Source organism: Staurois parvus, unplaced genomic scaffold, assembly GCF_062004578.1.
Source record: "Staurois parvus isolate SC_StPar_1 unplaced genomic scaffold, SC_StPar_1.0 ptg000154l, whole genome shotgun sequence".
NCBI lineage: Eukaryota > Metazoa > Chordata > Amphibia > Anura > Ranidae > Staurois > Staurois parvus.
Window position 1 is genome coordinate 23,180,396 of NW_028317950.1, and position 25,682 is coordinate 23,206,077.

Consider the following 25,682-nt stretch of genomic DNA (forward strand, 5'->3'; position numbering starts at 1 on the left):
ACTTTATTGAAATGTCACACTGACATTTCACAAAACTCTATCTGCTGGTGTGTGCAGTACTTTTTCCTTCCACACACTGTCCATACACCACCTCAATGCAGTGGTGTGAACCAGCCACAGCGGAGACAAAGAAGAGACAAGGCATTGCGCCTTGTCTTGCAGTGCGGGGGGGGTGCAGTGGGACTGCTCTGGAATAGCTGCCTGATGCAGTCCTACTGCATCTGGTGTGAATATACACTTACAGTTCTTGTCCCTCCCCTATCCTGTGACAGCAAAGCTCATCTCTCTGTCACTCTGCTCTCTCCCCCTATTAGCTTGTTGCTTGTTAGCACAACTGTAACTGACCTACTCATTTTGCTGCTTCTCTACTCCTTTCCAAGCTCTTGCTAATGCCAAGTCCGATTCAGATTCAAGACTTTAGATATTTTTTTCTGGAGGAGTTCAGCTTTGGGGATCTGGGGGAAAAATAGGCAACGTATGCAGCACACTGCAGCCAATTGTACATGTGACAAAATTACCCCAACAGAGAGGGGGGCTTACACTTTGTGTGCATATAGCACAAAGTGTGGGGTCAGAAGCGCTTAAGATACAGAGTGCAGGGGCCATAAGTGCAGAGGTCAGGAGTGCATATTGCACAGAGTACAAGAGTAAGGAATGTGTAATGCAAAGAGTGTAGAGGTCAGTAATGCTTATTGCACAAGGGACAAGAATGGGGTCAGGAGTGTGTAATGTACAGGGGTCAGGAGAGCATTATGCAGAGTGCAGGGGTCAGGGGTAAGTAACACACAGAGTGCAGGGTCAAGAGTGTGTAAGACATGTACCCCCCCCCTTCCCCATCTGCGACAATTATCCTTCTTGTGCTGTTGGTTGGATGTCCCTTCTCCACATTTCTTACATGTGTATATATTGCAGTTGTGTTGACCACCTTGTCCAGGCAAATTCACCTGTGCTCCATCAGCTCATCCTCCAGTTTGCATTCTTCTCCAAAATCTACACCCAAACTATTTCATAAAGAATGTGTCAATACCTGTCATTTTGTTACTGTTGGTCTTTTTTCAATATGTCGCATGTATTTTTGCAATTTTTGTGACCCATTTTATTGTACTTTGTTGATAAAAATAGAAAATTACGGGGAAAAAAAAAGTGTGTAAGACACAGAGAACAGGGGCCAGGAATGCGTTACATACAGAATGCAGGGGTCAGGACAGCATAATGCACAGGTCAGTAGATGCATAGAAAAACAAACAGAGGGTCACAGGCCTACTGCATTAGCTTAAAAAACATTTATTGATAACAAATGATAGGTAATATACTCACAGATGACAATGATGTCAAAAGGCACATCACAAAAGAACAGCACTGTCCAGTCCACCCTAGGCAATGGGAAGCCTGGACCTCCAACAAACCAACGCATTTCGAGGGCTTGCCTCTTCCTCAGAGCCTGAGTACAACAAAAAAATGACCTCCCTCCCCAAACCAAAATCTTCCTCCTTCATACAGATATTCCCACCCTTCTACTTGATTTCAGATTCCCCCTAGTACAGCTGCCTGCCAATTGCAACTCTGCCCCCTCAATACTGCCCCCCTCCTCATTACAGCTCTCCTCCCTCAGTACATCTCACCCCAGTACAGCTCTTCCTCCAATACAGCTCTCCCCCCTCAGTACATCTCACCCCAGTACAGCCCTGCCCCCTCAGTACATCTCACCCCAGTACAGCTCTCCTCCCAATACAGCTCTGCCCCCTCCGTACAGCTTTCCTCCCTCAGTACATCTCACCCCAGTATAGCTCTCCCCCCTCAGTACATCTCATCCCAGTACAGCTCTCCCCCCTCAGTACATCTCATGCCAGTACAGCTCTCCCCCCTCAGTACATCTCATGCCAGTACAGCTCTCCCCCCAATACAGCTCTTTCCCCTCAGTACATCTCACCCCAGCACAGCCCTGCCCCCTCAGTACAGCTCTCCCACCTCAGTACAGCTCTCCCTCCTCAGTATAGCTCTGCCCCCTCAGTACAGCTCTCCCACCTCAGTACAGCACTCCCACCTCAGTACAGCTCTCCTTCCTCAGTACAGCTCTCCCTCCTCAGTACAGCTCTCCCTCCTCAGTACAGCTCTCCCTCCTCAGTACAGCACTGCCCCCTCAGTACAGCTCTCCCACCTCAGTACAGCTCTGCCACCTCAGTAAAGCTCTCCCTATTCAGTACAGCACTGCCCCCTCAGTACAGCTCTCTCACCTCAGTACAGCTCTCCCACCTCAGTACAGCTCTCCCACCTCAGTACAGCTCTCCCACCTCAGTACAACTCTCCCTCCTCAGTACAGCCCTGCCCCCTCAGTACAGCTCTCCCACCTCAGTACAGCACTCCCTCCTCAGTACAGCACTCCCTCCTCAGTACAGCTCTTCCTCCTCAGTACAGCACTGCCCCCTCAGTACAGCTCTCCCACCTCAGTACAGCTCTCCCACCTCAGTACAGCTCTCCCACCTCAGTACAGCTCTCCCACCTCAGTACAGATCTCCCACCTCAGTACAGATCTCCCACCTCAGTACAGATCTCCCACCTCAGTACAGCTCTCCCACCTCAGTACAGCTCTCCCTCCTCAGTACAGCTCTCCCTCCTCAGTACAGCTCTCCCCCCTCAGTACAGCACTGCCCCCCTCAGTACAGCACTGCCCCCCTCAGTACAGCACTGCCCCCCTCAGTACAGCTCTCCCTCCTCAGTACAGCTCTCCCTCCTGAGTACAGCACTGCCCCCTCAATATAGCTCTCCCACCTCAGTACAGCTCTCCCTTCTCACTACAGCACTGCCCCCTCAGTACAGCTCTCCCTCCTCGGTACAGCACTGCCCCCTCAGTACAGCTCTCCCTCCTCGGTACAGCACTGCCCCCTCAGTACAGCTCTCCCACCTCGGTACAGCACTGCCCCCTCAGTACAGCTCTCCCTCCTCAGTACAGCTCTCCCTCCTCAGTACAGCTCTCCCTCCTCAGTACAGCTCTCCCACCTCAGTACAGCTCTCCCACCTCAGTACAGCTCTCCCTCCTCAGTACAGCTCTCCTTCCTCAGTACAGCACTGCCCCCTCAGTACAGCTCTACCCCCCAGTACAGCTCTGCCCCTTCAGTACAGGTATCCCACCTCAGTAGAGTTCTCCCTCCTCAATACAGCTCTGCCCCCTTAGCACAGCTCTCCCACCCCAGTACAGCTCCCCCCCAGTACAGCTCTACGCCCCCCATACAGCTCGCCCCAGTACAGCTCTGTCCCCTTAGTACAGCTATCCCACCTCAGTACAAGTTTCCCACCACAGTACAGCTCTCCCTCCTTAGTACAGCACTCTGCCCCCTCAGTACAGCTCTACCCACAGTAGCTCCCCCCCCCCCCAGTAATGATCTGCCCCTTCCATGAAACACAAATACCAGACCAGGGCAGTTTAAAGTAAGGGAAGTCCTCCCTTGGTTGGGTCATGTGATTGGAGCCAGGGAGGAGCAGGCTCCCTTACTCTGAACTGACAGGCTTCAGGAGTGGTTCCTGCTTTGGATACCCATTCCGGCCATCAGCACTAGCTTCTGCACTGTGCTACGGAAACTCTGGAGGGGTTTGGTCCCCCTTTCCCCACTTTTTCTATGCCCCTGTTCCAGTATTTACTACTTGCATTTACATAAATACATTTACTGCCATATTAATTATTACAGTGTTGCATTCATTTGTGTCTTTGTCATCTGCCTAGAGTTCTGTAAAGCCACCACTGGGCTGGAGTGGTGCCCTGCACTTCAGGGGCTAAATGCTTAAAGTGTTACTAAACCCAGGACCCTGCATTCACTCTCTCTGGTCTTCCACAATACACATAACGTGGAAATGCAATTATTTTAGTAAATATAAATTGCTAAATACCATTTCTCATCAGCAGTTAGAGTAGCCTTGTGACTTCTATCAGTGTCCAGCCGAGCAATGGTTAAAGCTTGTAGGAGGAGTTTCCATTTTTTTTCTAGGAGGATGCAGGACCCCTGACCTCTGTCTGGACAGTGCTGATCACATGCACTCTCCCAAGAAAAAAATAAACCTCTCTAGCAATACACACCAAACTGAGCATATGCAGAGCAACTCCACATGATATGTCTTATCAGGCGATAAGAGGGGGACACTGGAAGAAGGGGAGGATCAGAGAAGTCTGGATCAAACAGCCTTTTTTCACAATGCAGAGGATTAACCCTTTAGGTTCCACAGTGATTATAACAAGCATTCTTTGCTGCATATACAGACTGATTTTATTGTTGTAGGTTTGGGAATGAAAAAGCTGTATTACTTACCTCCCCCCCCCCCACACTCTAGCAGTCTCCAGTGCTCTCAACTCCTTCTGGTGCTCTGTGAACAGTCCTCTGTGGTGGGACTGTGGACAGCTCCTTGGTGGCATCCCCTACAATGCAGAGCTGTTAACTCTGCATTGTGTTTGGAGGAGGCAGGAATGCAACCATGGCCAGAGCAGCTTAGAAAGGAGACTTTATGGGACTAGAATCTGGAGGGACCCTGCTGAAGAGAGGAATAAGGTGCATATTGCTTCTTATTCCTCTACACCTAGACAAAAAGGAGTCTCCCCCATGCACACACACCACACTGCAAGGGTAGTTTTTTTAGTGCTAGAAGTTCGGCTTCAATAAACATTGCTCCCTGGATACATAAGGCCCAGTATGTATATAAACAGGGATATCCAGCTAGTCCTGTGACAGTGGCCTCCCTTTTATCTATGTTGCCCTGACACAGCTTAGCACTTTGGAAGCATCTCTATCATTTCAGGTAATTGATGAAGGACAACAGTTTTGCATCTGTCATTCACAGTGGAAACACTGCAGTCTTCAAGCTGGGCCCCTTCCCATCATCTTCCCATCGCTCTGATCTATATTGTCAGGTGCTCCTGTCAAGTCATATAAGTAAAAATAATCTCCATCCCAACTCATGAAGGCCTTGACAGAAAATTAAACTCATTGCTGTTGCTAAAGCACCTATTTTCAGTAAACTAAATCAAAAAGACATTTCCATTCAAAAGTGAGATTTCTTTCAGCTGTTAGAAAGTTTGTGCATGAAGGAAATAACTTCATTATATTTTACAGCAGTCTATTTTTGATTCGCTGGTCCTTCAAGGCAGGCGTCAGCCGCCACACCACCCTATAATCAGTCAGCAATCAAGGTGAATTATTTTGACCTCTCTGTGCTGAGGGCAGATGAAATCTGATTGGCTGTTAAAGGAAAACGCACATGGGTATTCTTTGTACTAACTTATTAAATAGCACACTAGCCACCACACATAATCATATCACAGTTCTTTTATACTCTGTACACAGAACACTACTCATAAATAAATTCAAAGTATTGGAATCAAAATTGAATCAAATATATTGAATCCAATCTAATTCATTGTGAAGAATAGCTGGTTGTTAAGGAGCAGGACAACCAACTATGACTCATCTGCTGTCAGCAGAATTCTCAAAGGGTCTATCATGAACTGGGGGGGGGGGGGGGCATCCACACTGTTTTGTTTTTAAAAAAATTTTATGTCGGCACTTCTGTTTTTATATATGGGGAATCCCACTGACAGCAGATGAGTCATGGTTGTTAAGGAAGCCACTCCTTAATAACCAGCTATTATCAAATAAATTGAAACCATTTGTTTCATTCGGATCCAGATGAAACAAATGAAATTTGTTACTGTTTTATTCATATTTGTTGCAATTTGTTACCGATGTATTCGGAAATTGGGATACATCCGAATAACTGAAGCATTGGGCGTGAACATGACAAAACTCATTTGCAGTGTCTACACTTACGCTTGTTGACTTATAAGGTATAGGGGGGCTAAGATGCTTCTAAAGGGCAGCATATAATATTTATTACTTGTAATGCTACAACAAACTGGCATAGACTGAACACTTACTAAAGGAAATGGTCAGAGATTGTTCTACAGGAGTGGTTGGAGCCTACAGCCATGCTGCAGGAGATAGTCGGAAACTAGAGAAATACTACATGAAACTGATAGAGATCATTGCTAATAAAGACCCCTTTACAAATCAACATTGCGGCTATTGACTGCTGGGCCGGAGGGCTGCATTCAAATACCAAAGGGCCACAGGTTGGGCACCACGGCTCTACACCCCAACATGACCAACCACTGGACATGAACATTTTTCAACTTTACTGCCCTGTATCAGCGTTTCCCAACCCTTTTTAACCTGGAGAACAGTTGGAATAACCTTCAGGTCTCAGGCAACCCCTGACAGTAATTACCAGATCTACAACTCATGCCACATTGGTGTGGTCAGTGGGAAGAATGACCACCTTTAAAAAAGATTATTGGTGCCAGTGGTTACTTATCTAAGAGGCTGTAATTGCTCACTTCTCAAGGAACCTTTAGCTATCTGTGGAGGAACCCTAGGATTCCACAGAACCCTGGTTTAGAAAGTCTTCCCTATATAATTGAACACCACACCTAATATGACAATACTGATGGATCATCATACAGTTCTGTTACACTATTTATAGACATAGAACCCCAAAACTGATCCCCACAGATGTGAGGAGACTATTCTTCATGAAAAAGAATACAATTCTGTTTTTTGCAGAACACACAGAACACAGCTGCATAACACTGTATGCATTAAAGTGATAGTAAAGTCTGTTTTTTTTAATTGTACCAACAGGTAAGCCTATAATAAAGCTTACCTGTAGGTACTGTAAATATCTCCTAAACGTGCACTGTTTAGGAGATATTTACTTGTGTAGCAGTAAGGAACGGAATGCCCAATGCTATTCCTTTAGAGCTGTGTGCCGTAAAAAGTGACTTTCGTGCCCATGTGCGGATGTCATCGCGGCTTGGCCATTCAAGGCGCTGGAGCCTGCAAACCCGGAAGAAGGACCAACTGAAGATGGAAGCTGTATCAGCAGTGGCAGCGCACTGTTAGAGAACTTCATTTTAACCTCTTTACACCAGCATCTTCCGGCCCTTTAGAGGTTTCAGACACCGGGGTTTTAGGGTCATGTGACCGCCATGATTCGCTGTCACGGCGGTCACATGATCGGAAAAGGTCCCGATCACAAGGGGAGATCGGGATATTTCTGTGAGACACTGACATGTGCTGGAAGCGCGCGTTCTCAGCACATATATGTTTTTAAATGGTATGCAAATATGCGGTTGCTCGGCATCAAGACCCAGCTGCTGAGAAGCTGCATATTTGCGTACGGTCGGCGTCAAGGGGTTAATGTAAGTTTCACATAATGTGCTAGTATGCGATGCCCTGTCTAGCACATTATGACAGTGCCTTGCAAGGGAAAAGTTTTTTTTTTTTGAATGATCAGGTTTAATGTGTGTCATGAAAACACATTGAAATTGATTTACTAAAACTGGAGAGTGCAAAATCTGGTTAGATGTGAACAGTAGCCAATCGGCTTTTAACCTCAGTGTAGAGCTTCACCAGATTTTGCACTCCAGTTTTAGTAAATCAACCCCATTGAATTATATTCCTCTCACATCTCTCCGCACAGACAAATGACATGATTGATGAATATGTTAGTAACATAAAATGTTCATTTCGAATTAACCAATGATATGGGCTAATACACTTCCATCTCAGATAATAACACAGCATTGACTGAACAGTTATTATTGAAAGGAACAAAGGACAATGAAAGGGTCAAAGACTTATCAAAAGCAAAGGGAGCCAATGAGCTTAAAAACCAAGGATACCTAAATTGGTATGAATCGTCTTTCTGCCGTTTAACACAATGGTGGTAATATATTGATTTTTGCAGCTAGAGTACGCGTGGTTATTCTAGTTAGATGCCCCTTCCTCCAGGAATCCTTTACTAATTGGATAAATGTCACTTCATCTCTCCATTTAGAAGTAACACGGGCTGTACGTGAGCCCAGTTCCTGGATGCTGTAATACAATAGGACTTAATAACCTGGTAAAAAAAGCACAGAGGTGCTGTAGTAACCAGATTTTACCTGTCATCAGAATAGAGTACTAACATCAATGAATGATGCATGCTGACTGGATAACATAGGGTGTTGCAGTTTGCCCTCTGCCTTAAAAAAAAAAAAGGATTTTAAGTCTGATATATAATATAGCTCAGTTCTACCCAAACTGACATCTTGGTTTTGGGGGGGACAACAATGAATTGAATTGCCCTCTATCTGTCTATGTTTTACGGGGTCTCCAGGATACTTCTCTGATGCAATTTGTATCTCCATTCAACCCTGCTGTGAAATAATGAATGTGTCACTCTCTTGCAAGTGGATTCTGTGAGCCTAACACTATCACATGGCTTTGTAATGGTCACAGTAAATTGGTAGGAATGGTGGTGGGGGATCTCACCTTTGGTTTTCCCCAGAAAGAAGGCAAAATGTGATGAAGCTTGCCATAAACTACACAAAACTGAAATATCACTTTTTGGTGGTGATGCCCTTCAAAGCTGTCCCAGAGTGAGAGCTGAACGCAATTGGAGGAACATCATTTACAGAAAGCTTTCCACTCAAGTGCTTTGTAAAAGTGAAGAAAAAGCATAAATAACATGATATAAGTAGTTTCCGTTTATTGTATTTTAATATGGAGATTTTGCAGGATTGTTGATGCAAATATTTGAAATCCATCAAGATTTTGTTGATAACTCCAAGTCTGCCTAGTATTTACTGATCGGCCCAGTACAGTATCCTAATGTTCTTTGCTGCAGACTTTATCCTGCTAAAGAATAACAGATCATATCTATCACTCCATTGCTGGAATTGCAAACATGCCTCTGTATACCTTAAAAGATATGACATCTAATGTTCAGCTTTTCGCATTATTTGAATGATCTTTTTAATGATGTAACAAAGCTTTATATTTTATTGGTAATGTGTTGTATATACCCATTAGGGCACATTTAAAGTTCCAAATGATTTTCTCTTCTCCATCTCCAATGATGTAGGTCTGGAGAAGCGGCTATACAAGATCTATAACCCCCCCCACTCTATCCAAAATTAAAAAACAGTTTTGCCTTTACTTCTACTTTAAGATACAGGCACCAATTATTGCAGGACTGGACTTTCCATATAATCACCCTTCACCGTGTTGATAGAGCTCACTATATCCTATCAATACTCTTACTTCCAGTAACTGCAGTGGGAGAACCCACAGTTCAGGACCTGACACCTTTAGAATGCTGAATCTGCCCTCTCTGCTATATACTGCAAACTAATACTAACAGCCTACATAGACCAGGATAAGTGAAAATCCAGCTTAGCTATGACATGCTAAGGAGAAAGGGTGATCAAATACTACAGCTAAAATAAAAACACTACAAATGAAGATGGTAGCAAACAGATATTGTGCGAACCCAATTATTTGAATTTGTAGCAATAATTTTGTATACGCAATTTGCAAATGGCAGCTTCCCTCTCCACAATCTGAGTTTAGTCGCCCCCCAACCAGCACTCATCAACCACTGCAGACAGCGTAGGCCAATTACAGCTTAGGAACGGGAATGCTACTAGTTACAACACAAAAGGTATGAGCTCTTGGTGCCTGCTTATCTTTCGTTATGTTGGCTTGGGAGGGTTTCCTTGCTATAGAATAGGGGTTCCCAAATTTCGGCCCTTTGCCTGCCTCTACCCAGCCCTCAAGGTACTATTCTTCCCACTGACATCAACAAGGAGGCACCATTTCTTCCACTGGCACCAACTATGGGTCATTTTTCCTTCCACTGACATCAATGATGGGGCACAATTCTTCCTACTGATATAAACAATTAGGTGCTATTCCTCCAATAAATACCAAGGGTGGGGCACTATTCCTCCAACTAATACCAAGGATGGGGCACTATTTCTTCCTCTGATACCAATGATGGGGTATTATTTGTCCCCCTGACACCAATGATGGGGCACTATTCCTCCCTCTGACACCAATGATGGGGCACTATTCATCCCACTGACACCAATGATGGGGCACTATTCCTCCCCCTGACACCAATGATGGGGCACTATTCTACCCCCTGACACCAATGATGGGGCACTATTCTACCCCCTGACACCAATGATGGGGCACTATTCATCCCACTGACACCAATGATGGGACACTATTCCTCCCCTTGACACCAATGATGGGGCACTATTCTACCCTCTGACACCAATGATGGGGCGCTATTCCTCCCACTGACACCAATGATGGGGCACTATTCCTCCCACTGTCACTGATGATGTGGCACTGTTCCTCCCACTGATAGCAATAATGGGGCACTATTCCTCCCAATAGTACCAATGATGGGGCACTGTTCCTTTAACTAATACCAATGGCTGTACACTATTCCCCCTATTCCCCACCTTCCACTGACTACAAGCACTATGTCATTTTTTTTTTTACTCCTACTGACGCTGGGAGATATACTACTCCCACTGGCCACTCCGGCCCTCCTAAAGTCTGAAGGACAGTAAACCGGCCCTTTGTTTAGAAAGTTTGGAGACCCCTGCTATAGAATAACCAGACAGCATTTGGATTCCACATAATTTCCCCCAGCACCACAGTCAATACCAACTGTCCTGCATAGTAGATACATTGTTGCAGAAACAGTGGAGCTCCATTTTGTACTGCAGAACCTGTATTTTGAACTGTCTTTGAACATGAACCTTAATGTGTCTGGTTAGAGCAGATATAGGGTTTTTGTTAGCCTGCCAGTTTCGCGCTAGCATAGTAGCCATCAAGCCTTCAGTGAAATTTATATAAAGCAGTAATTTTTCCTTCAAAACTGCACATAATATAGAACAATAACAGACACTGCATTGACTTGTACTTAAATACAGAACAAGCAGAGATGCTCTGTTCAATGCTTAGCCTCTTTAGAGAAAGTCACATTTTGGTACACAGTTATACCCATGGGTTGCATTTTCAAAGGCAAGGGAGACTTCAATGGCTCTGAGCTCTCTGGGGTCTTAACTGCCATATTTTGCTTTGTTTTATGGGCTGTATGCTCACAACAGCCATGACCTGTCCTCACATCTCTTTCTCTTTGTATGGTCTGCTAATTGAGTCTTTAGGAGTTTAATATGGCCTCCTTCTTCAGGGCTATGGCTGGTGGCACACTCTCCTCCACCTTACTAAATACTATATAAATAAAAAAACACATATGCAATATTCATAGTATATCCTGTGCGAATATAAATATTTGAATATAACACAAACTTTTTTCATGCAAGTGCAAAGCCAGATATTACTTCTTTAAAGTAAACAAAAACATATGCAATATTTGTAGTAGTTGTTTACTTTGAAGAGGTAATATCTGGCTTTGCACTTGCATGCAAAAAGTTTGTTTTCCTGTTTTGTTTTTTATATTTACATATATTAGCACAGGATATAATATAAATATTGCATAGAAGTGTTTTAAATTATGCTCTAAGTCTAAACCATTGAAATACATATATGTGACTTAGTGTACCTTCCGAAATATTTGTATTTTAGTCAGTTATGATTTACACACTCCTGCATTTACAATGTATAGCAGGCTAGTAACATCACCATTCAGTATTGCATCTTTTTGCTAGAGTAGCAGCAGCATGCACCAAAGCTCGCACTGCCATTTTTAGTCTGATATTTGCTGTGTAGGAAATTACAGAAAGATAATATAAAAAAAACCTTAAATATATCTATTCAAGTAGAGTTTTAAATGCATTTACTGATTTATAAATAATATAGCAATGCACATTTTTTTCTGCTATATTTACTTGGTCTTATTTAAAGAAATCCTGTATTCAGTATATCTCCCCCATGGACTGAAGTGGGCGGGCCCCTGTGTCTCTTCGGCTGTTGGAACACCCTCCTTTCTTCTCTTTCCCTTCCTTTTCTATTCTTTTCTTTCCCTCTGCTGATCTTTCTCTTTTTTTGTTGGATTTGATCCAACTTTACTCTAGTGAACATTAACTTTAGTTGTGCCTATCTAAGGATAATCACACCTGTACAATTGCTTTGTAGCCAGGGGCAGACTGACCATTTGGAAACTCAGGCACTGCCCGAGGGCCCGGGGTCAGTAGGGGGCCCCATGAGATGCCCCTGGTACCTTTTTCATAGGCTTTTTTGAGCTTGGGCAAGGACACAGGGGCCCCATGATCCCCTATTGCCCGGGGGCCCCATGAGTTGTCAGTCCGCCCCTGTTTGTTGCTGTGGCCTTGCAGGGTCTTGATGTGATTTGGTTCACATCTTGCTATGCTGTGAGTATTGTGTTTTAGGGTCTATGATGTTTGAATGGTTTATTGGGTGCGTTTGATAAGAACAAATGTTGCCATTGATAACTATGCATTGTATCCTTGCCCTATATCTGGATGATGTTAATTTATGTTTCTCTGTGTAATGTTTGTTCTGTTTCGTAGAAGCTAAAGTGATGGAACATATGTTTGTCCTAAATAAAAATTTTAATAAACAGATTGAAATCTAAAGATAATATGTAATTGGAGACATGTGGATGCCACCATTGGTGATCTCCTTCTGAAACTGCAAGCTGCATAGTTATCTCTGGCTTCAGTATCTTCTTTTTAATTGACCTCAAACTAGCATGCAGATCTTAATAAGTCAGGGTTAGCTGGAGTCAATGCTGTGGATCTGTACACTTGTTGCAGATCAGAGACCCAAAAGGGTATTGAAGCCATTGTATCAACGTGATAGTCAGACAACAAGCAAGAACAGGTGACATCTATACTCTCTCTGTACAGGTTACCTTCAGGATTTTGTTAAAGTAACATATACCGTATGTGTATTTCTAGAAGTCTACTCTAGTTCTGTTTAGGCAGCTTCTCCCTATCCTGTTTCCCTCTTCCAATCCTCTCCTTCTCCTCCATGATTTATTGAAGCCATCCTACATCCACTGAAACTTGTACTGCGTACAGTGGGAATAATGGAAAAATGTAATCATGATACAGGAGGTCATGTAACAGTTCCATAGGTTGGGTAATGATTACAAAATGAGTACATTTCTGCTTAGGGTTCCATACAAGCTATGGTCAGCCCCGAACACTCTGAATCTGCCAGATACACAGCTTTTTTTTTAAGGAGAAGATCACCTGTCTGACAAGATCTCAGACATTAAACTTGCAACTGCAAGAACAGCTCTTGTGTTGTGACCTTGCCAAAAGAGAGATAGGGTTATTTCCAGGTTTGTCACAAGGGAATGCATGCTTGAAAGGTTTTCTTATAAAAAAATCTCTTGCTGCCATCACCAGTGAGAATCCTGGTTTCAGTATTAACTCCAACATTGTGGATGCTGATTGTTTGCTATGGGCAATAAGAAATCTTTTTGATTAACCACTATCATGCATGAAGCTAAGGTATCTAGCTGCCATACACATTGTGACCTATTAGGGGGATTGCAATCTCTGAGAAATTAGGCACCTAGTTAGGGGCAGTTTTCTTAAAACAACCCCGTTGAGGTAAAAATAAAAATGCAGGTGTCCTGAAAAAAAACATACCTTTATAACCCCTGGACGTACTCATTTGGACGTAGCCTGACAAGTCAGGGATTGTTGCCATCTGGGGGATAAAACCTCTTTATTTGTTCTTTATTGTTACCATTGTTATGTTTGTTCATGGGCTGTACACAGTTTGCATTTGTATTGTATGTATACTCAAAATTTTGTCAAAAATTATTAGAAAAGAAGATACTGTGTATAAACACCTTTCTCTGCTAGTGTCGTCAGGATTGAACAATTCCGGAAGTGTCGGATGCCTGTGTGCCCAGCCATGTGCTTACTTCCATCACATGATTCCTATGACACTGTTAAGTACTGTATTGACATACAGTAAAGCTGGCCATACATGGGTCGACTTCCGAACAAATTTTCTTTCAAAAGTCTTTTCTAAGAATTTTCGTTCGAGTTTCGCACCATTAGTGGGCCACATCAACGGCCGATTTTCAAACGACCATCTAATGTGGTGATCGGGCATAGTGGAAATTTTTTGAAAAACAAATTTCTAATCAATGATCGAAGAATCATGCGAGAAATGTAATTGAAAAGGAAATGAACATCAGCTGTAACCTGGAAAGAAAAGAAAATTCTTGGCCACGAAAATTCTTTTCTGTAGTAACATGAGGTTAAATTAAAGGCTTGGCTGGTCGAATTTTGAAATCAATGGTGGCTCCATTGGATTACAAAATGCATGACATTTCTGATTTTCTAAAGAAAATTCATTTTACCCATGTATGGCCTATATAAGAGTCAAATGGTGGAACCACATCTGTACACTTCTGGATGTGTTAAATGTGGAAGTCAGCGACAGAAGCTGCAGCACTGGAATAGAGGGGAGGTATGACACACAGGCCTCTAAAGTATAATGTCTTCCTTTGCACTTGTTTGCCCTAATTTTTCCTGGACACGGTTACTTTAAAATAATCCCGGTAACTCACTTCCATTTGCCATCCTCATCAAAATTTAAAATGGACGTAGAAATCTTAGATGCAAGCAAGTAGGCATTCTGACTGCCATACAGGGATTTATTTTCTTGAAACTGTACCTACCCTTTAATTATGCCTCTGCTCCCACATAGATATGTTATACCCAGACATTTAATAGAATTTACCATATATATATATATCAGCATAATAGAGAAATAAGCATAGCAACGGATGTGTTACAGCTCCGCAATAGAGGATTTCAGTAATGTTTTGTTATTGCATTAGTATTTACCATTGTTTTTCCCTACGTTGCAACATCATGCATTACCGCAGCATATTGTTATTCAGCTGTGTAATGGAGTATGGACGTTGATGTTAACCCCTGCACTGCGAACACAGAGGTTTATCAGAGTTATCACTGCAAGGTCATTTTACTGGCTGTAACTCATTCTCTATCAGTCTCCCAGTTACTATGTGTAATGAAATGATGACCTAGGGGAGAGCGCTTTGACACTGAGTTGTTTAGAGAGATTTATTAAACCAAAAATGACTAGAAGATACATTTCCTTCAAAAATGCCTTGGACATGATTTGTACATCTCCAGAGCAATTATGACATTATACCTTCAGCATTTTCATCTGGGTCACATTTCGGAATGAATTAAGAAATGGAGCCAGGCCTTTTCCTGTGCATGTTGCTGAAATATGACATTAAATATCTTTCATTATTTCCATAATCTTTTCTTAGGCTCCAGTGTCATTCACGAGTTTTAAAGAGAATTATTTTAAGCCTACTGGGCTTTTTTTTGAAAAAGTACACTCCAGTCAAACATGAAAATTTAGTATTCAAAATGACTCAGGGGACAGAGTGTACCCACTGTGCAGTTTTGCCTTTCATCCATTCATCTTATGAACCTGGCTCTCCAGTTAGCTAAATCCCTGCCGTTGCCGGTTTCCTAATCCTTTGGAAAGCCCTGATGCTGAGGCCATGAAAATGCACAGCAGTGTGTTGAATACAGGAGCTTCGTTTACAGACTTGCTTTTAAAGGTGGCAAGCATGGCTGTCATTCTGAACTTGTAACTAGCCCAGAGTAAGAGTACCACAGTAAAGTTGTGAATCCAAAGATATATTATTTTTCTGGGTCAGTTGCTCAATTTAATAAAAACACAAATGAGCATGATAACCCTGAGCTTGCGCCTTTAAAAACAACCAGTTAAGGCTACTTACATAGTTTTATAGTAAAAGGTTATCCTTAAAGGATCAGTGCACTTTAGGGCAAAAAAATCAATCTTACTTCTCCCACCCACACTAAAATAACTCAGCAGGACATTGTACCTCTGTGATATAAAAAAAATAGGTTCTTTACCAGCCTTGGGACTCTGTTACTCCATTAGAATTGGGAGCATGAGCCAAGGATAGTCTTACCAATTCCAATCTTGGCACATGTGCCTAATTCATAGTTATGGAGTTCCGTAGCTGATAAACACTGCATTGCCTCTGGAATTACAAAGACTTTTCTCTGTATCACAGAAGTACAGGGCCCTACTGAGATTTTTTTTTTTTTGGCTGCAGATGCTTGGTAGGAGCAGTACTGATTTTTTATTTCAAAGTGCACTTATGCTTTAAATGTTTGATATCAGAGAACTATATCCAGAACATAGCTTAATAATGAATTTATGTTCAAGGACAAATATCAATGTTTGAATAGATGTAGGAACCTTTGATTATATATAGTTATGAAATGCATTTGTGGCTCTTATGAAGGTAACCTATATTGTAGGTTTTTTTTATAAAGGTCATATGTAGGAAAAGAGTAAGAAATGCAGCAGTTCACATATCCATCCACACTGAATTGATATTAATGTTATAGGTAGAGTGTGGTTCCTGAGTTTACATTAGACATAAAACATATAATGCTTATGTTACCTATTTCATTCAATATAGAGTTAGCAGTGAACATTCTTACATTTATATAAAGTCTGATACTTTGTACACCCACAATCTAAAAAAAGGGAAAAAATCATCTGGATAAAAATTGACTTCCCAAGCCCTGCCATAACTACAGGGCACTTGGTGCTACTGTGACACACTGTTTCTGGAAATAGTACCCTCCTACACATAGTTACAGAAAGAATAATGGCCACTTGGCAGTACAGAAGCCTAGATTGTGTAGGCTTTTAATGCACAACAACACTATTTTTCACAGTTGACTAATAATTGCTTTATACAGCACGTCCCCCTGAGAAACATCCCAACATGTTCATGGTATCTAGTGACTCATCCTAGAATTGTCATAGTAACTCTGGTATCTTTCATGGGAAAGATCACATGGCCCACTCTTGGGTTGCCTTAGCAATAATCAAATCAAGGCAAATAAAAAGTCACATGGCTCACCCCAGTGTTGTCATAGTAACAATGGTGTACCAGAAGGCAGCAGGAATGCTGGTGAACTTCGTTTTACTTGTCCCCTTCTCGGCGTAGAACATCACAGTGGCAAAAATGATAATGGCCATGGTGAGGGAGAACAGAAGGAAGCCAAGTTCAGAGGCACAGCTCTTCAAGGTGTACCCAAGGATCCGAAGCCCCTGAGAGTGCCGGGAGAATTTGAAGATCCGGAAGACTCGGAAAACACGTAATGTCACAAAGGCACCACTCACATTCTCGTTTGGCATGACCAGGCCAATGTAATATGGCATTATGGCCACCACGTCTATGATGCTCATAACACTGCGCATGAACTTACAACGGCTTGGGGCTGCAAAAAGTCGCATGAGGTACTCAAAAGTGAATATAAGGACACAGGCTGTATCCATGCAGACAAAGGCTAACTGGTATTTCTCTCCACAGGGCAGCTCCTTTAGGCGTCCAGTTGGTGGACGACAAGGCACTGTCTCCACCACATTGGCAATCACTGACACAGCGATGAAAAACCCAGTAACATAGTAGAAAACAAGGGCCATAGTGCTGGTATGAGGATTTTCAAAAGCCCTCCACAATCGCTGACGAAAAGTGCTGTTGGGAGGGAGAGGGGCATCGCTAGCTGTTTCAGCTTCAGTGTCCTCCGCTAACCTCTCCAGATTTTCTTTTTTGCGGTCGCGATATTCTTCTAGACAACAGTCTCCTATAATCTCTGGGATAATACCATAGAATGACAGCTCTTCATCAAAAGCTTGGATGCATTCATGTCGAGGATAATGTAACTTGCCTGTCCGGTAGAAATTAAGAATGTGCCTAAACATTTCAGGATCACGATCAAAAAAATATTCCTGTGTCTCTTGGTTGAAGAAGAATTCTTTCTCCGTGCTGCCCAGTAAGGTGTCTGGATATCGGTCCAGAGTATTTTTCCATGTCTGGAACCTCCGGCCACTAACATTCACCACAAGTATTTCATCACTTTTTTTCCCTTTGTCGCTTGGGGGCTTTGGCATAGGCTTCTTTGCAAGAGGTAGCCATCCTACTGCTGCTGCTCGAGCAAAGGGAAGCCAAGTAGCCACTCCAGCCGCCATGCTTAAATGGCTAAGTCTTCAGCAGCCACAAGTCCAGTGTTTTGGTCCAGAGTGTGACCATGAAAAGGTAAAACTGCCAGCCACCAGAACACAGAAAGGTTGTGAGAACTGATTTTACAACTCCAACTTTTGTAAGCCAAGTGAATACAAAGTTCAAGATGACCCTATAGGATGTCCAATTAACTTGAAGAGGATTTCAGACTCTCTAACTCAACACTGGCCAAGTATAAGAAAATCAGAATGGAATAAACAACTCATAGGCTTTGGATATGGAATACCACTCATTGATGACTAATTCCTCAGATATGGAGGCTTGAACGGAATGTAGAAGGCCATTCCTATTTTTTTATTTAGTATTCAGTTTCCTATTGGATTCTTGGATGTCTTCTTGGATTCTCTGTTTGCATCCCACAAACTTCCTGTGTTTTTCTCCCACACAGTCTCTAATTAGTTTTCTTTTCCAAGATGTTCATGATCTGTTGACAAATTTGGAAAATATAAGATATGCAAAAGAAGAAGAATATCGATAATACATGTTTTATAAATGTTGCTGTTGTATACAAATGCTATATTCACCAACCTCTATACAAAAAAGGTATGAAACTCAGACTTTTCCACCCAGTCTAAAACAAAGACAGCAGGACCCACTGACCTCTATACTTCTCTCAATACACAGACATTTTTGACACTGATCTGTATGCTTCTCTTAATACACAGACATCAGAACTCTGATCTCTATGCCTGTCCTAATATGCAGATATCGTGAAACTGATCTCTCTGTTTCTCCTACTACACAGATATCAGGACTCTGACCTCTATGCTTCCCCTAATACCCAGACATCAGGAAAGGCAGCACAGTGGCTAAATGGTTAGCACTTCCACCTAGCAGTACTAGGGTTGGTTCAAATCACAACCACGGCACCACCTGCCTGGAGTTTGCATGTTCTCCCCGTGCTTGTGTGGGTTTCCTCCGGGTACTCCAGTTTCCTCCCACACTCCAAAGACACGCTGGTTAATTGGATTCTCTCTAAATTGGCCTTAGTATGTATATGTATGAATGTAAATTAGGGACCTTAGACTGTATGCCCCTTAAGGGTTAGGGACTGATGTGAATGCACGATATATATATGTAAAAGCGCTCTTCTCATTCACTAACATTATTTGCGTAGCTGCTTACTATCTGTTGGTAGACAGTAGCATATTCCTACTAATCACATCACGATTCCCCATATTTACTTCAAATTTATATTGTGATAGAAAAGTATTTTGTATACAGAGTCAAATAGAAATAGAAAAAAGGGCTATGTACAGAGGGCCTGACTTATACTTTTTGCCTCTCAAGGCCAACTGTGTTTTGTGGCAAAGCAGGGAGAAAAAACAGCCTGATCTCTTAGTAAAATCAGCACATATTACACTTGTTGGGCACACAGTTAACCACTTGATTTCCCTGTGATGTTAAACTCATCCCAGCCAGTGTGATTAGTACAGTGACAGTGTTGTATCTGATCATTGTATTAGATTCACTATTAATGTCAGTGTCAGTTAGTCTTTTGTGGCAAAGCAGGGAGAAAAAACAGCCTGATCTCTTAGTAAAATCAGCACATATTATACTTGTTGGGCATACAGTTAACCCCTTGATTTCCCTGTGATGTTAAACTCATCCCAGCCAGTGTGATTAGTACAGTGACAGTGTTATATCTGATCACTGTATTAGAGTCACTATTAATGTCAGTGTCAGTTAGTCAGTAAGTGTACCTCCCAGCGAGGGTCTGTAAGCACCAGATTGCCCGCCACACTATCACAGTCCCACTATAAGTTGCTGATCACCGCTATTACCAGTATAGTGTCAAAGCTGAGTAAATTCCAGTATATTTACCATAGTTCAGAGAGGCTGTAACTTTTACACAAACCAATTAATATACAATTATTGGGATTTTTTTTTTGCAGTAACATGTAACAAAACACATTTTGGCCTAAATTTATAAAGAAATTGGCTATTTTGAAGTCACTGTGAGTTGAACTTTAATCTGTTTATGTTCACAATTGAACATTATTAAGGAGGGCTGCATCCTTAAAAAGTTTTTGTAATTTGGACCAATAAAGTGGAGTATTCCCCCATTTAAAAACAGATGGCCCCCTTCCTATCGCCCCTCCACATTTTCTCTTCCTTTCTTGACTTTACCTCCTCTGACCCTTTCAGACAACATCGTAGTTCCTCGTGGCCTGACCCACAGACCAGGACTACTAACTCCCATTTTTGACAATCCTCTCTTTGGTCCAGCACTACATGCAATTAAGGTGGCAGGCCTGTCCTGGACTGGTTGGCCTCAGTTCTGTAGCCATCACTCCGACTAAAATATGCACTAAGACTTTTCTTCTGTTTCTCTTCCCACATTGGCTTGCCAGAGCACAACTAGAACCCTTGTACAAATGCAGCACACACCCCCATACATCTTCTATATGTACGCCTCTTGAGAAACTTTTTTCACAGGATGATGTCCCTGGCCACATAGTTTTCAAGGTTTTTGGTATATTGAAAGGGGACTTCCACTGCAGTACCCCCTTTTGCTTCCAAGTGGGAGTCCTACCTGGGTTCTCCGTTTTCAAAGGATAATTGTAAGAAGTGTTTTATCTTCACCCACAAACTCTCTATTTCTTCCCATTTCCAGGAATTTACAAGATAATCTATTTGTGGTATAAGTTCTGCATTATATAGACCCCTATACCCATAACATTTGTTGGCAATGCTGGGAGGAAGTCAACACTTATCTTCACATATGGGTTGTAATTTACTCTCACAGTTCTCGGAGAAAGTGTTTCTTTTTTATCACTCTACATGTATTTCAGACATATAGGCCATTGCTGAAATCTCCCTTTTGTTTATTATCCCTGGGCCCATATCCAAAATTAAAAAACGTGCCTTACGACACTGCTTTTTGGCAGTCAAAGTTGCCATTTACCATCATTGGAAGAGCAGTTCTCCTCCCTCACTCCTGGATTGGGTCCAGGTTCTTAATGACATAATGGCCATGGAGATGTTGGTGGCAGGGGACAATGTAGACCTTGAAAAAGTCTGTACTTCCTGGACTTGTTGGCTGGCATGTACTGATAATACAAAATTTCAAGGACTCCTCAATGAATACATCTGTGTCTTTGGGCGCATCTCTAATCTGTTGTGGATAGAGCAAACCTCAGAGCCTCCTATTATGTAAAACTGAGCATCTCTGGTCTTTCCTGGTTTACTCTGAGATATCCCCACACTCTTTTCTACCTTCCCCATTGCGGATATTGAATTGTTTTCATTTTCTGCTTTGTTAGATATGTTTTTTACTCAAGGGCTCCCTGACTGTTTTTGAGGCCCAACCTTACCCTGTTCAGATGTATGGATTGCACTTGTGCCTGACCTCCAACTTTCACTTGTTGAATCATATGTGTGATTTTTCTTTTCCTTTTTTTGGTATCACTTATTTACCCTACTATGTGATTTGGCATTGTATACTATACTGTGCATCTGTAAATTGCTTTTTGAAAATTGTTTGAATAAAAAACAGATGGCATTGAGCTCTATGTCTTGAGTGCTATCTTTGTTAGTTTTTTTTTTATTTGCACTAACATCCAAATTTTCAGGAAAAGATTTCAGGGTGTACCCAGTTCTTCAAGGTCTAAGCAGTACTAATACGCAAAAGGGTTGATTTACTAAAACTTGAGAGTGTAAAATCTGCTGCAGCTGTGCATGGTGGCCAATCTGCTTCTAACATCAGCTTGTTCAGTTATTATTTGACAATAGAACCTGGAAGCTGATTGGTTTCTATGCAGAGCTGCACCAGATTTTGCACTCTCCAGTTTAGTAAATCAACCCCAAAGTCTTAGCAAATAAAAAAAGTATCAGACAGTACTCAATTGTTTCTGTTGCAAGTGCCCTAATACAGCTACAATTATCTGGCGCTCTATGTCTTAACTCTGCTAAACTGTAAAACGCGGGGGTTTACAGCATGATCAGGTTCTGCAGCTTCTTTGCAGAAGGGTTATAGACCGTCTTGCCATTATTTCATGGACATTTCTTGCTATATAACTGTGAAACTCATGCCTGTTATTAGATTAAATATTTTACAGCATATGAGAAGAAAACCCAGCATGAGCTTCTTTATTTCCAGCCATGCAGTGCACTGTCTGAATAATCCCATTCCATCAGAACACACTGCTATCTAGGAGCTGTCAACCGCCAAAGCCAGAGTGATCAGGACACAGGCACAGGAGGGGAGGCTGTCACTTGGGATACGGAGTGCCAGCTGAGAGCACTTTATCTGCCTATTATAGATGGAGTTCCAAGGGAGCACCATGTACAAAGCAAAAGATAGCACAGCTAATTTATGATCCAGAGAAAAGAAAGACCGAGTTATTGCTCGGTGACAACCAAATTTCATGCTTCATTTTCCAAGTTCACATAAGAGAATTAAGAATAGGTCTTCACTGCTTGCTACAGCTAACTGCCCTATATTACCTTTACTGCAATTTCCCAGAAATTAGCCCTCAAACTTACCTGTATAATTTTACTGTATTGAATTTAATTAATATTTATAGAAACTGGGAGTATTTTGCACCTGGCTCTGACCTTTTCTTAGACTTCTCTTTTTTTAGTTCATCTCCTTGAGGGAGAATTCTAGGATGTACCATCAGAAAGGACAACATGAGGTCAAAGTAATGATTTAATTACCCTTACCTCAGTGCCGTCCTTTCCAAGATACAGTTCTCTGAAAGCCAAATAAGGAACTCTTAGATGACCATTTCTAGTCCCTTCTGATTTGTGGTTTCTGCTACGATTTGCTTAGAATAGGTCTCTTTAATAAAAGTCTATGGGTCACTAACTGCTATGATTAATTCCATTCAAATAAAGTACAGATATCTATTGATTTTCCCTAAGAAGGGGTTTAATCATTCCTCATTACTATTTATTTATTACAGGTACTTATATAGCGCTGTAAATTTACGCAGCGCTTTAGATATATATTGCACATTCACATCAGTCCCTAACCCTCAAGGGGCGTACAATCTAAGGTCCTTAACTTACATTCATACACATACTAGGGCCAATTTAGATAGGAGCCAACTCACCTACCAGCATGTCTTTGGAGTGTGGGAGGAAACCGGAGTACCCGGAGGAAACCCACGCAGGCACAGGGAGAACATGCAAACTCTAGGCATGTGGTGCCGTGGTTGGGATTCGAACCAATGATCCTAGTACTGCCAGGCGGAAGTGCTAACCATTTAGCCATTACTAAAGAAAAATGTTGTCCTCACTGCAGAGATTTCCTATTACACGCTGGCCAAAAGAAAGTTAACAGAGACACAGAACCAAAAAAAAATATTGGGTTGGTGTTAGCACTGCTTTACTTTATCTTAAAGTTTTGGATAAAGTGGGATTAGGACACCTGTCAGGTTTTTTTGCTGTCTGTGCCCCTGTTAGGGAGATTCACCCTCTTGGTTTGTTCTGTTTACTGTTACCACAGAAAATACCAAGTTTTGGGTTGTTCCTAGAACAGTAATAGAAGAGAAATCTTCCAGTGGGGACATTAGTTCTGGTGACCCTGGTCAGGGCCATGGATAAGGGAGTTCCACCAGGCCAGAAGGGGGGCCCAGGCAGAGGGGTGACTCGGATGTGGGCAGGAAGGGTGATCAGCGCGGTAGGGGGACAATTACTGTAACCGATCCCCTGCGTAGTTCTCTCTGCAGCAGCTGAATGCTGGCTTCTTATCCTCCCCCTCTCTCTGGTTTTAAGATGCTGAAGAAGGAGCCATACAGGGGATAAGTTCCAGTAATTGCCCCCCACCAAACCCATCACCCTCCCTGTGCACCATAGGTTCCCCCTTCAGGATGGAGAGCGGGGGAAGGTTCCAGTAACTATGTCACATTTACCAGCCCCTTCTTTTCCTAAATGGCCACAATGAGTGATTGGTACTTATCACGCACTGTGTCACGTCGCGTCGCAGCAAAATTGACGCCTCATGTTGAGTCATAATCCTGTACCCACGGTTGATCCAGAGGAAGGCAAAAAAACCCAGCAAAGCATGAATATTAGTGTGTGCACATGTTTTACGAATGCTATCAGTATCCAAATTGGAGGAACTTTGAGTTTCTTGCGATATATGACCAACCTGCTAATCGATCTCGAGGTACCTCTCACATTGTGTAGCCTCCCTCATCCCAGCACCCCTCAGTACGCCCTGATCTGTCCATGGCAAGTATTTTCCCCATAAATTATTATTCTATCACTGCCTATATACTAGTACAGGGGTGTATAACTGCTGGCCCTCTGATGTGGCCCACGACCTCCTGCTCTAGAATGGGGGGGGGGGGGGTCGGCAAGCCCAGACTGTGGGTTCCAAACTCGTTATCCCAGAGCATCAGTTTTGAGAATGGAGTCAGCTATAGAGGAAGTATGCAGCTGCAGTAGATAGCAGAGCTGATGCTTCCTTTATAGCAACAGCTCCTGTCACAGGCGGAGTGATACCAAATACATTCCGCCTGGGACAGCAACAGCCGGCAATACCTGCAGTGTGATTCCTGAAGTGAAGATTGTGTTTAAAGGTCATTTTTTAAATTAAAATCACATGGTAATGGGCATATCTGTTCCAGTTCTGCACTGAATGCAGGAGTTTTGGGGCACTTTCAGAAAATGCACCATATTTGCAGGATATAATAGAATTCTATGGCAAAGTGCAGCTAACCCGCAGGAAAGCCACAAGTGCACTGTGTTGCACCTGCAGTGCAGTATACCGCAGTGCATTAGTGTGAAAGCAGCCTTAGATCCCTTTCCCATGATTGGTTCGGTTGGGTTTGCCTGTCCGTTTTTCAGGCAGACCAAAATGGACCCTCTATGGTGGACTTGTGTTCATTTACACTTATCTACCTCCAGTCCGACCTGATAAAAAAAACAGAAGGGGATCCGTCCCCTTCCGTCTGGGCAGATCGGATCGGAGGGCCCATAGAGTAGAGCGGGCTGTGTCCATGGCCGCTCTGCATATGCAAAACAGACACAGACCTGTCATCCTCGCACTATCCTCATTGTCACTCGTGACCGTTTACCAAGTCGCTTAAGTGGTCCTCGCTCTTCAAAAGGTTGGTCACCCCTGCAGTGGTAGAATATTGTCATAAGATACAGTATTAATTTAAAGAACATTAATTCAATGTTCTAATAATTAGTGGGGTCAAATCGATTTTCGTTTTTGACCTCAGAGGCTAGAAATTTTAAAGTAGTAAGGAAAATTTTTCTCAAATTTCTCAAATAAATTAATTTCTAACTGCTATTGTGGTTTTCATTAAAGTCTGTTCACTCCAAAATGTAATGTTTAAAGCAGCTGTTTTTTAAAGTACTTTCAAATGACATTCGTCAGGTCATCGAATGTACTGATGAAAATTTTAGTATGAACATCTATTCAAAAATCTACTGATGTTTGGCCAGCTTAAAGTAATATTAAAGGTTCACTTTAAAATACCATGTTATACTTACCTGCTCTGTGCAATGATTTTTGCACAGAGCAGCCCCAATCTTCTTCTTCTTGGGTCCCCCGTCCGTGCTCTGGGCTTCTTCCCCCACCCTGAGTACTTCTAGCAAGCCGCCTGCTATGGGGGCACTGGTGCGTGCACGGTCCCGAGCCCTGCTCTATGTGTCCATAAGCTCTCGTGCACATCGCTGGATCAACATTGGGCTCAGGTATGTATTTAGGGAAGGCTGTGGGAGAAGCTGCATGTAGAAGGTTTTTCATAGAATGCAGTAAGGAAAAAAACCTT

The 25,682-nt window shown here is 42.5% G+C and overlaps 1 protein-coding gene across 1 annotated transcript in view; it reads right to left on the minus strand.

Moving 5' to 3' along the window:
- The window catches only part of KCND1 (potassium voltage-gated channel subfamily D member 1), a 127,138-nt gene that overhangs the window by 77,546 nt on the left and 23,910 nt on the right, over nucleotides 1-25,682 (minus strand). The window contains exon 2 of the mRNA XM_089675241.1: nucleotides 16,783-18,370. Coding sequence (XP_089531367.1) covers nucleotides 16,783-17,894 — 1,112 coding nt within the window. The 5' untranslated portion in view covers nucleotides 17,895-18,370. The remainder of the gene's footprint in view (nucleotides 1-16,782; nucleotides 18,371-25,682) is intronic.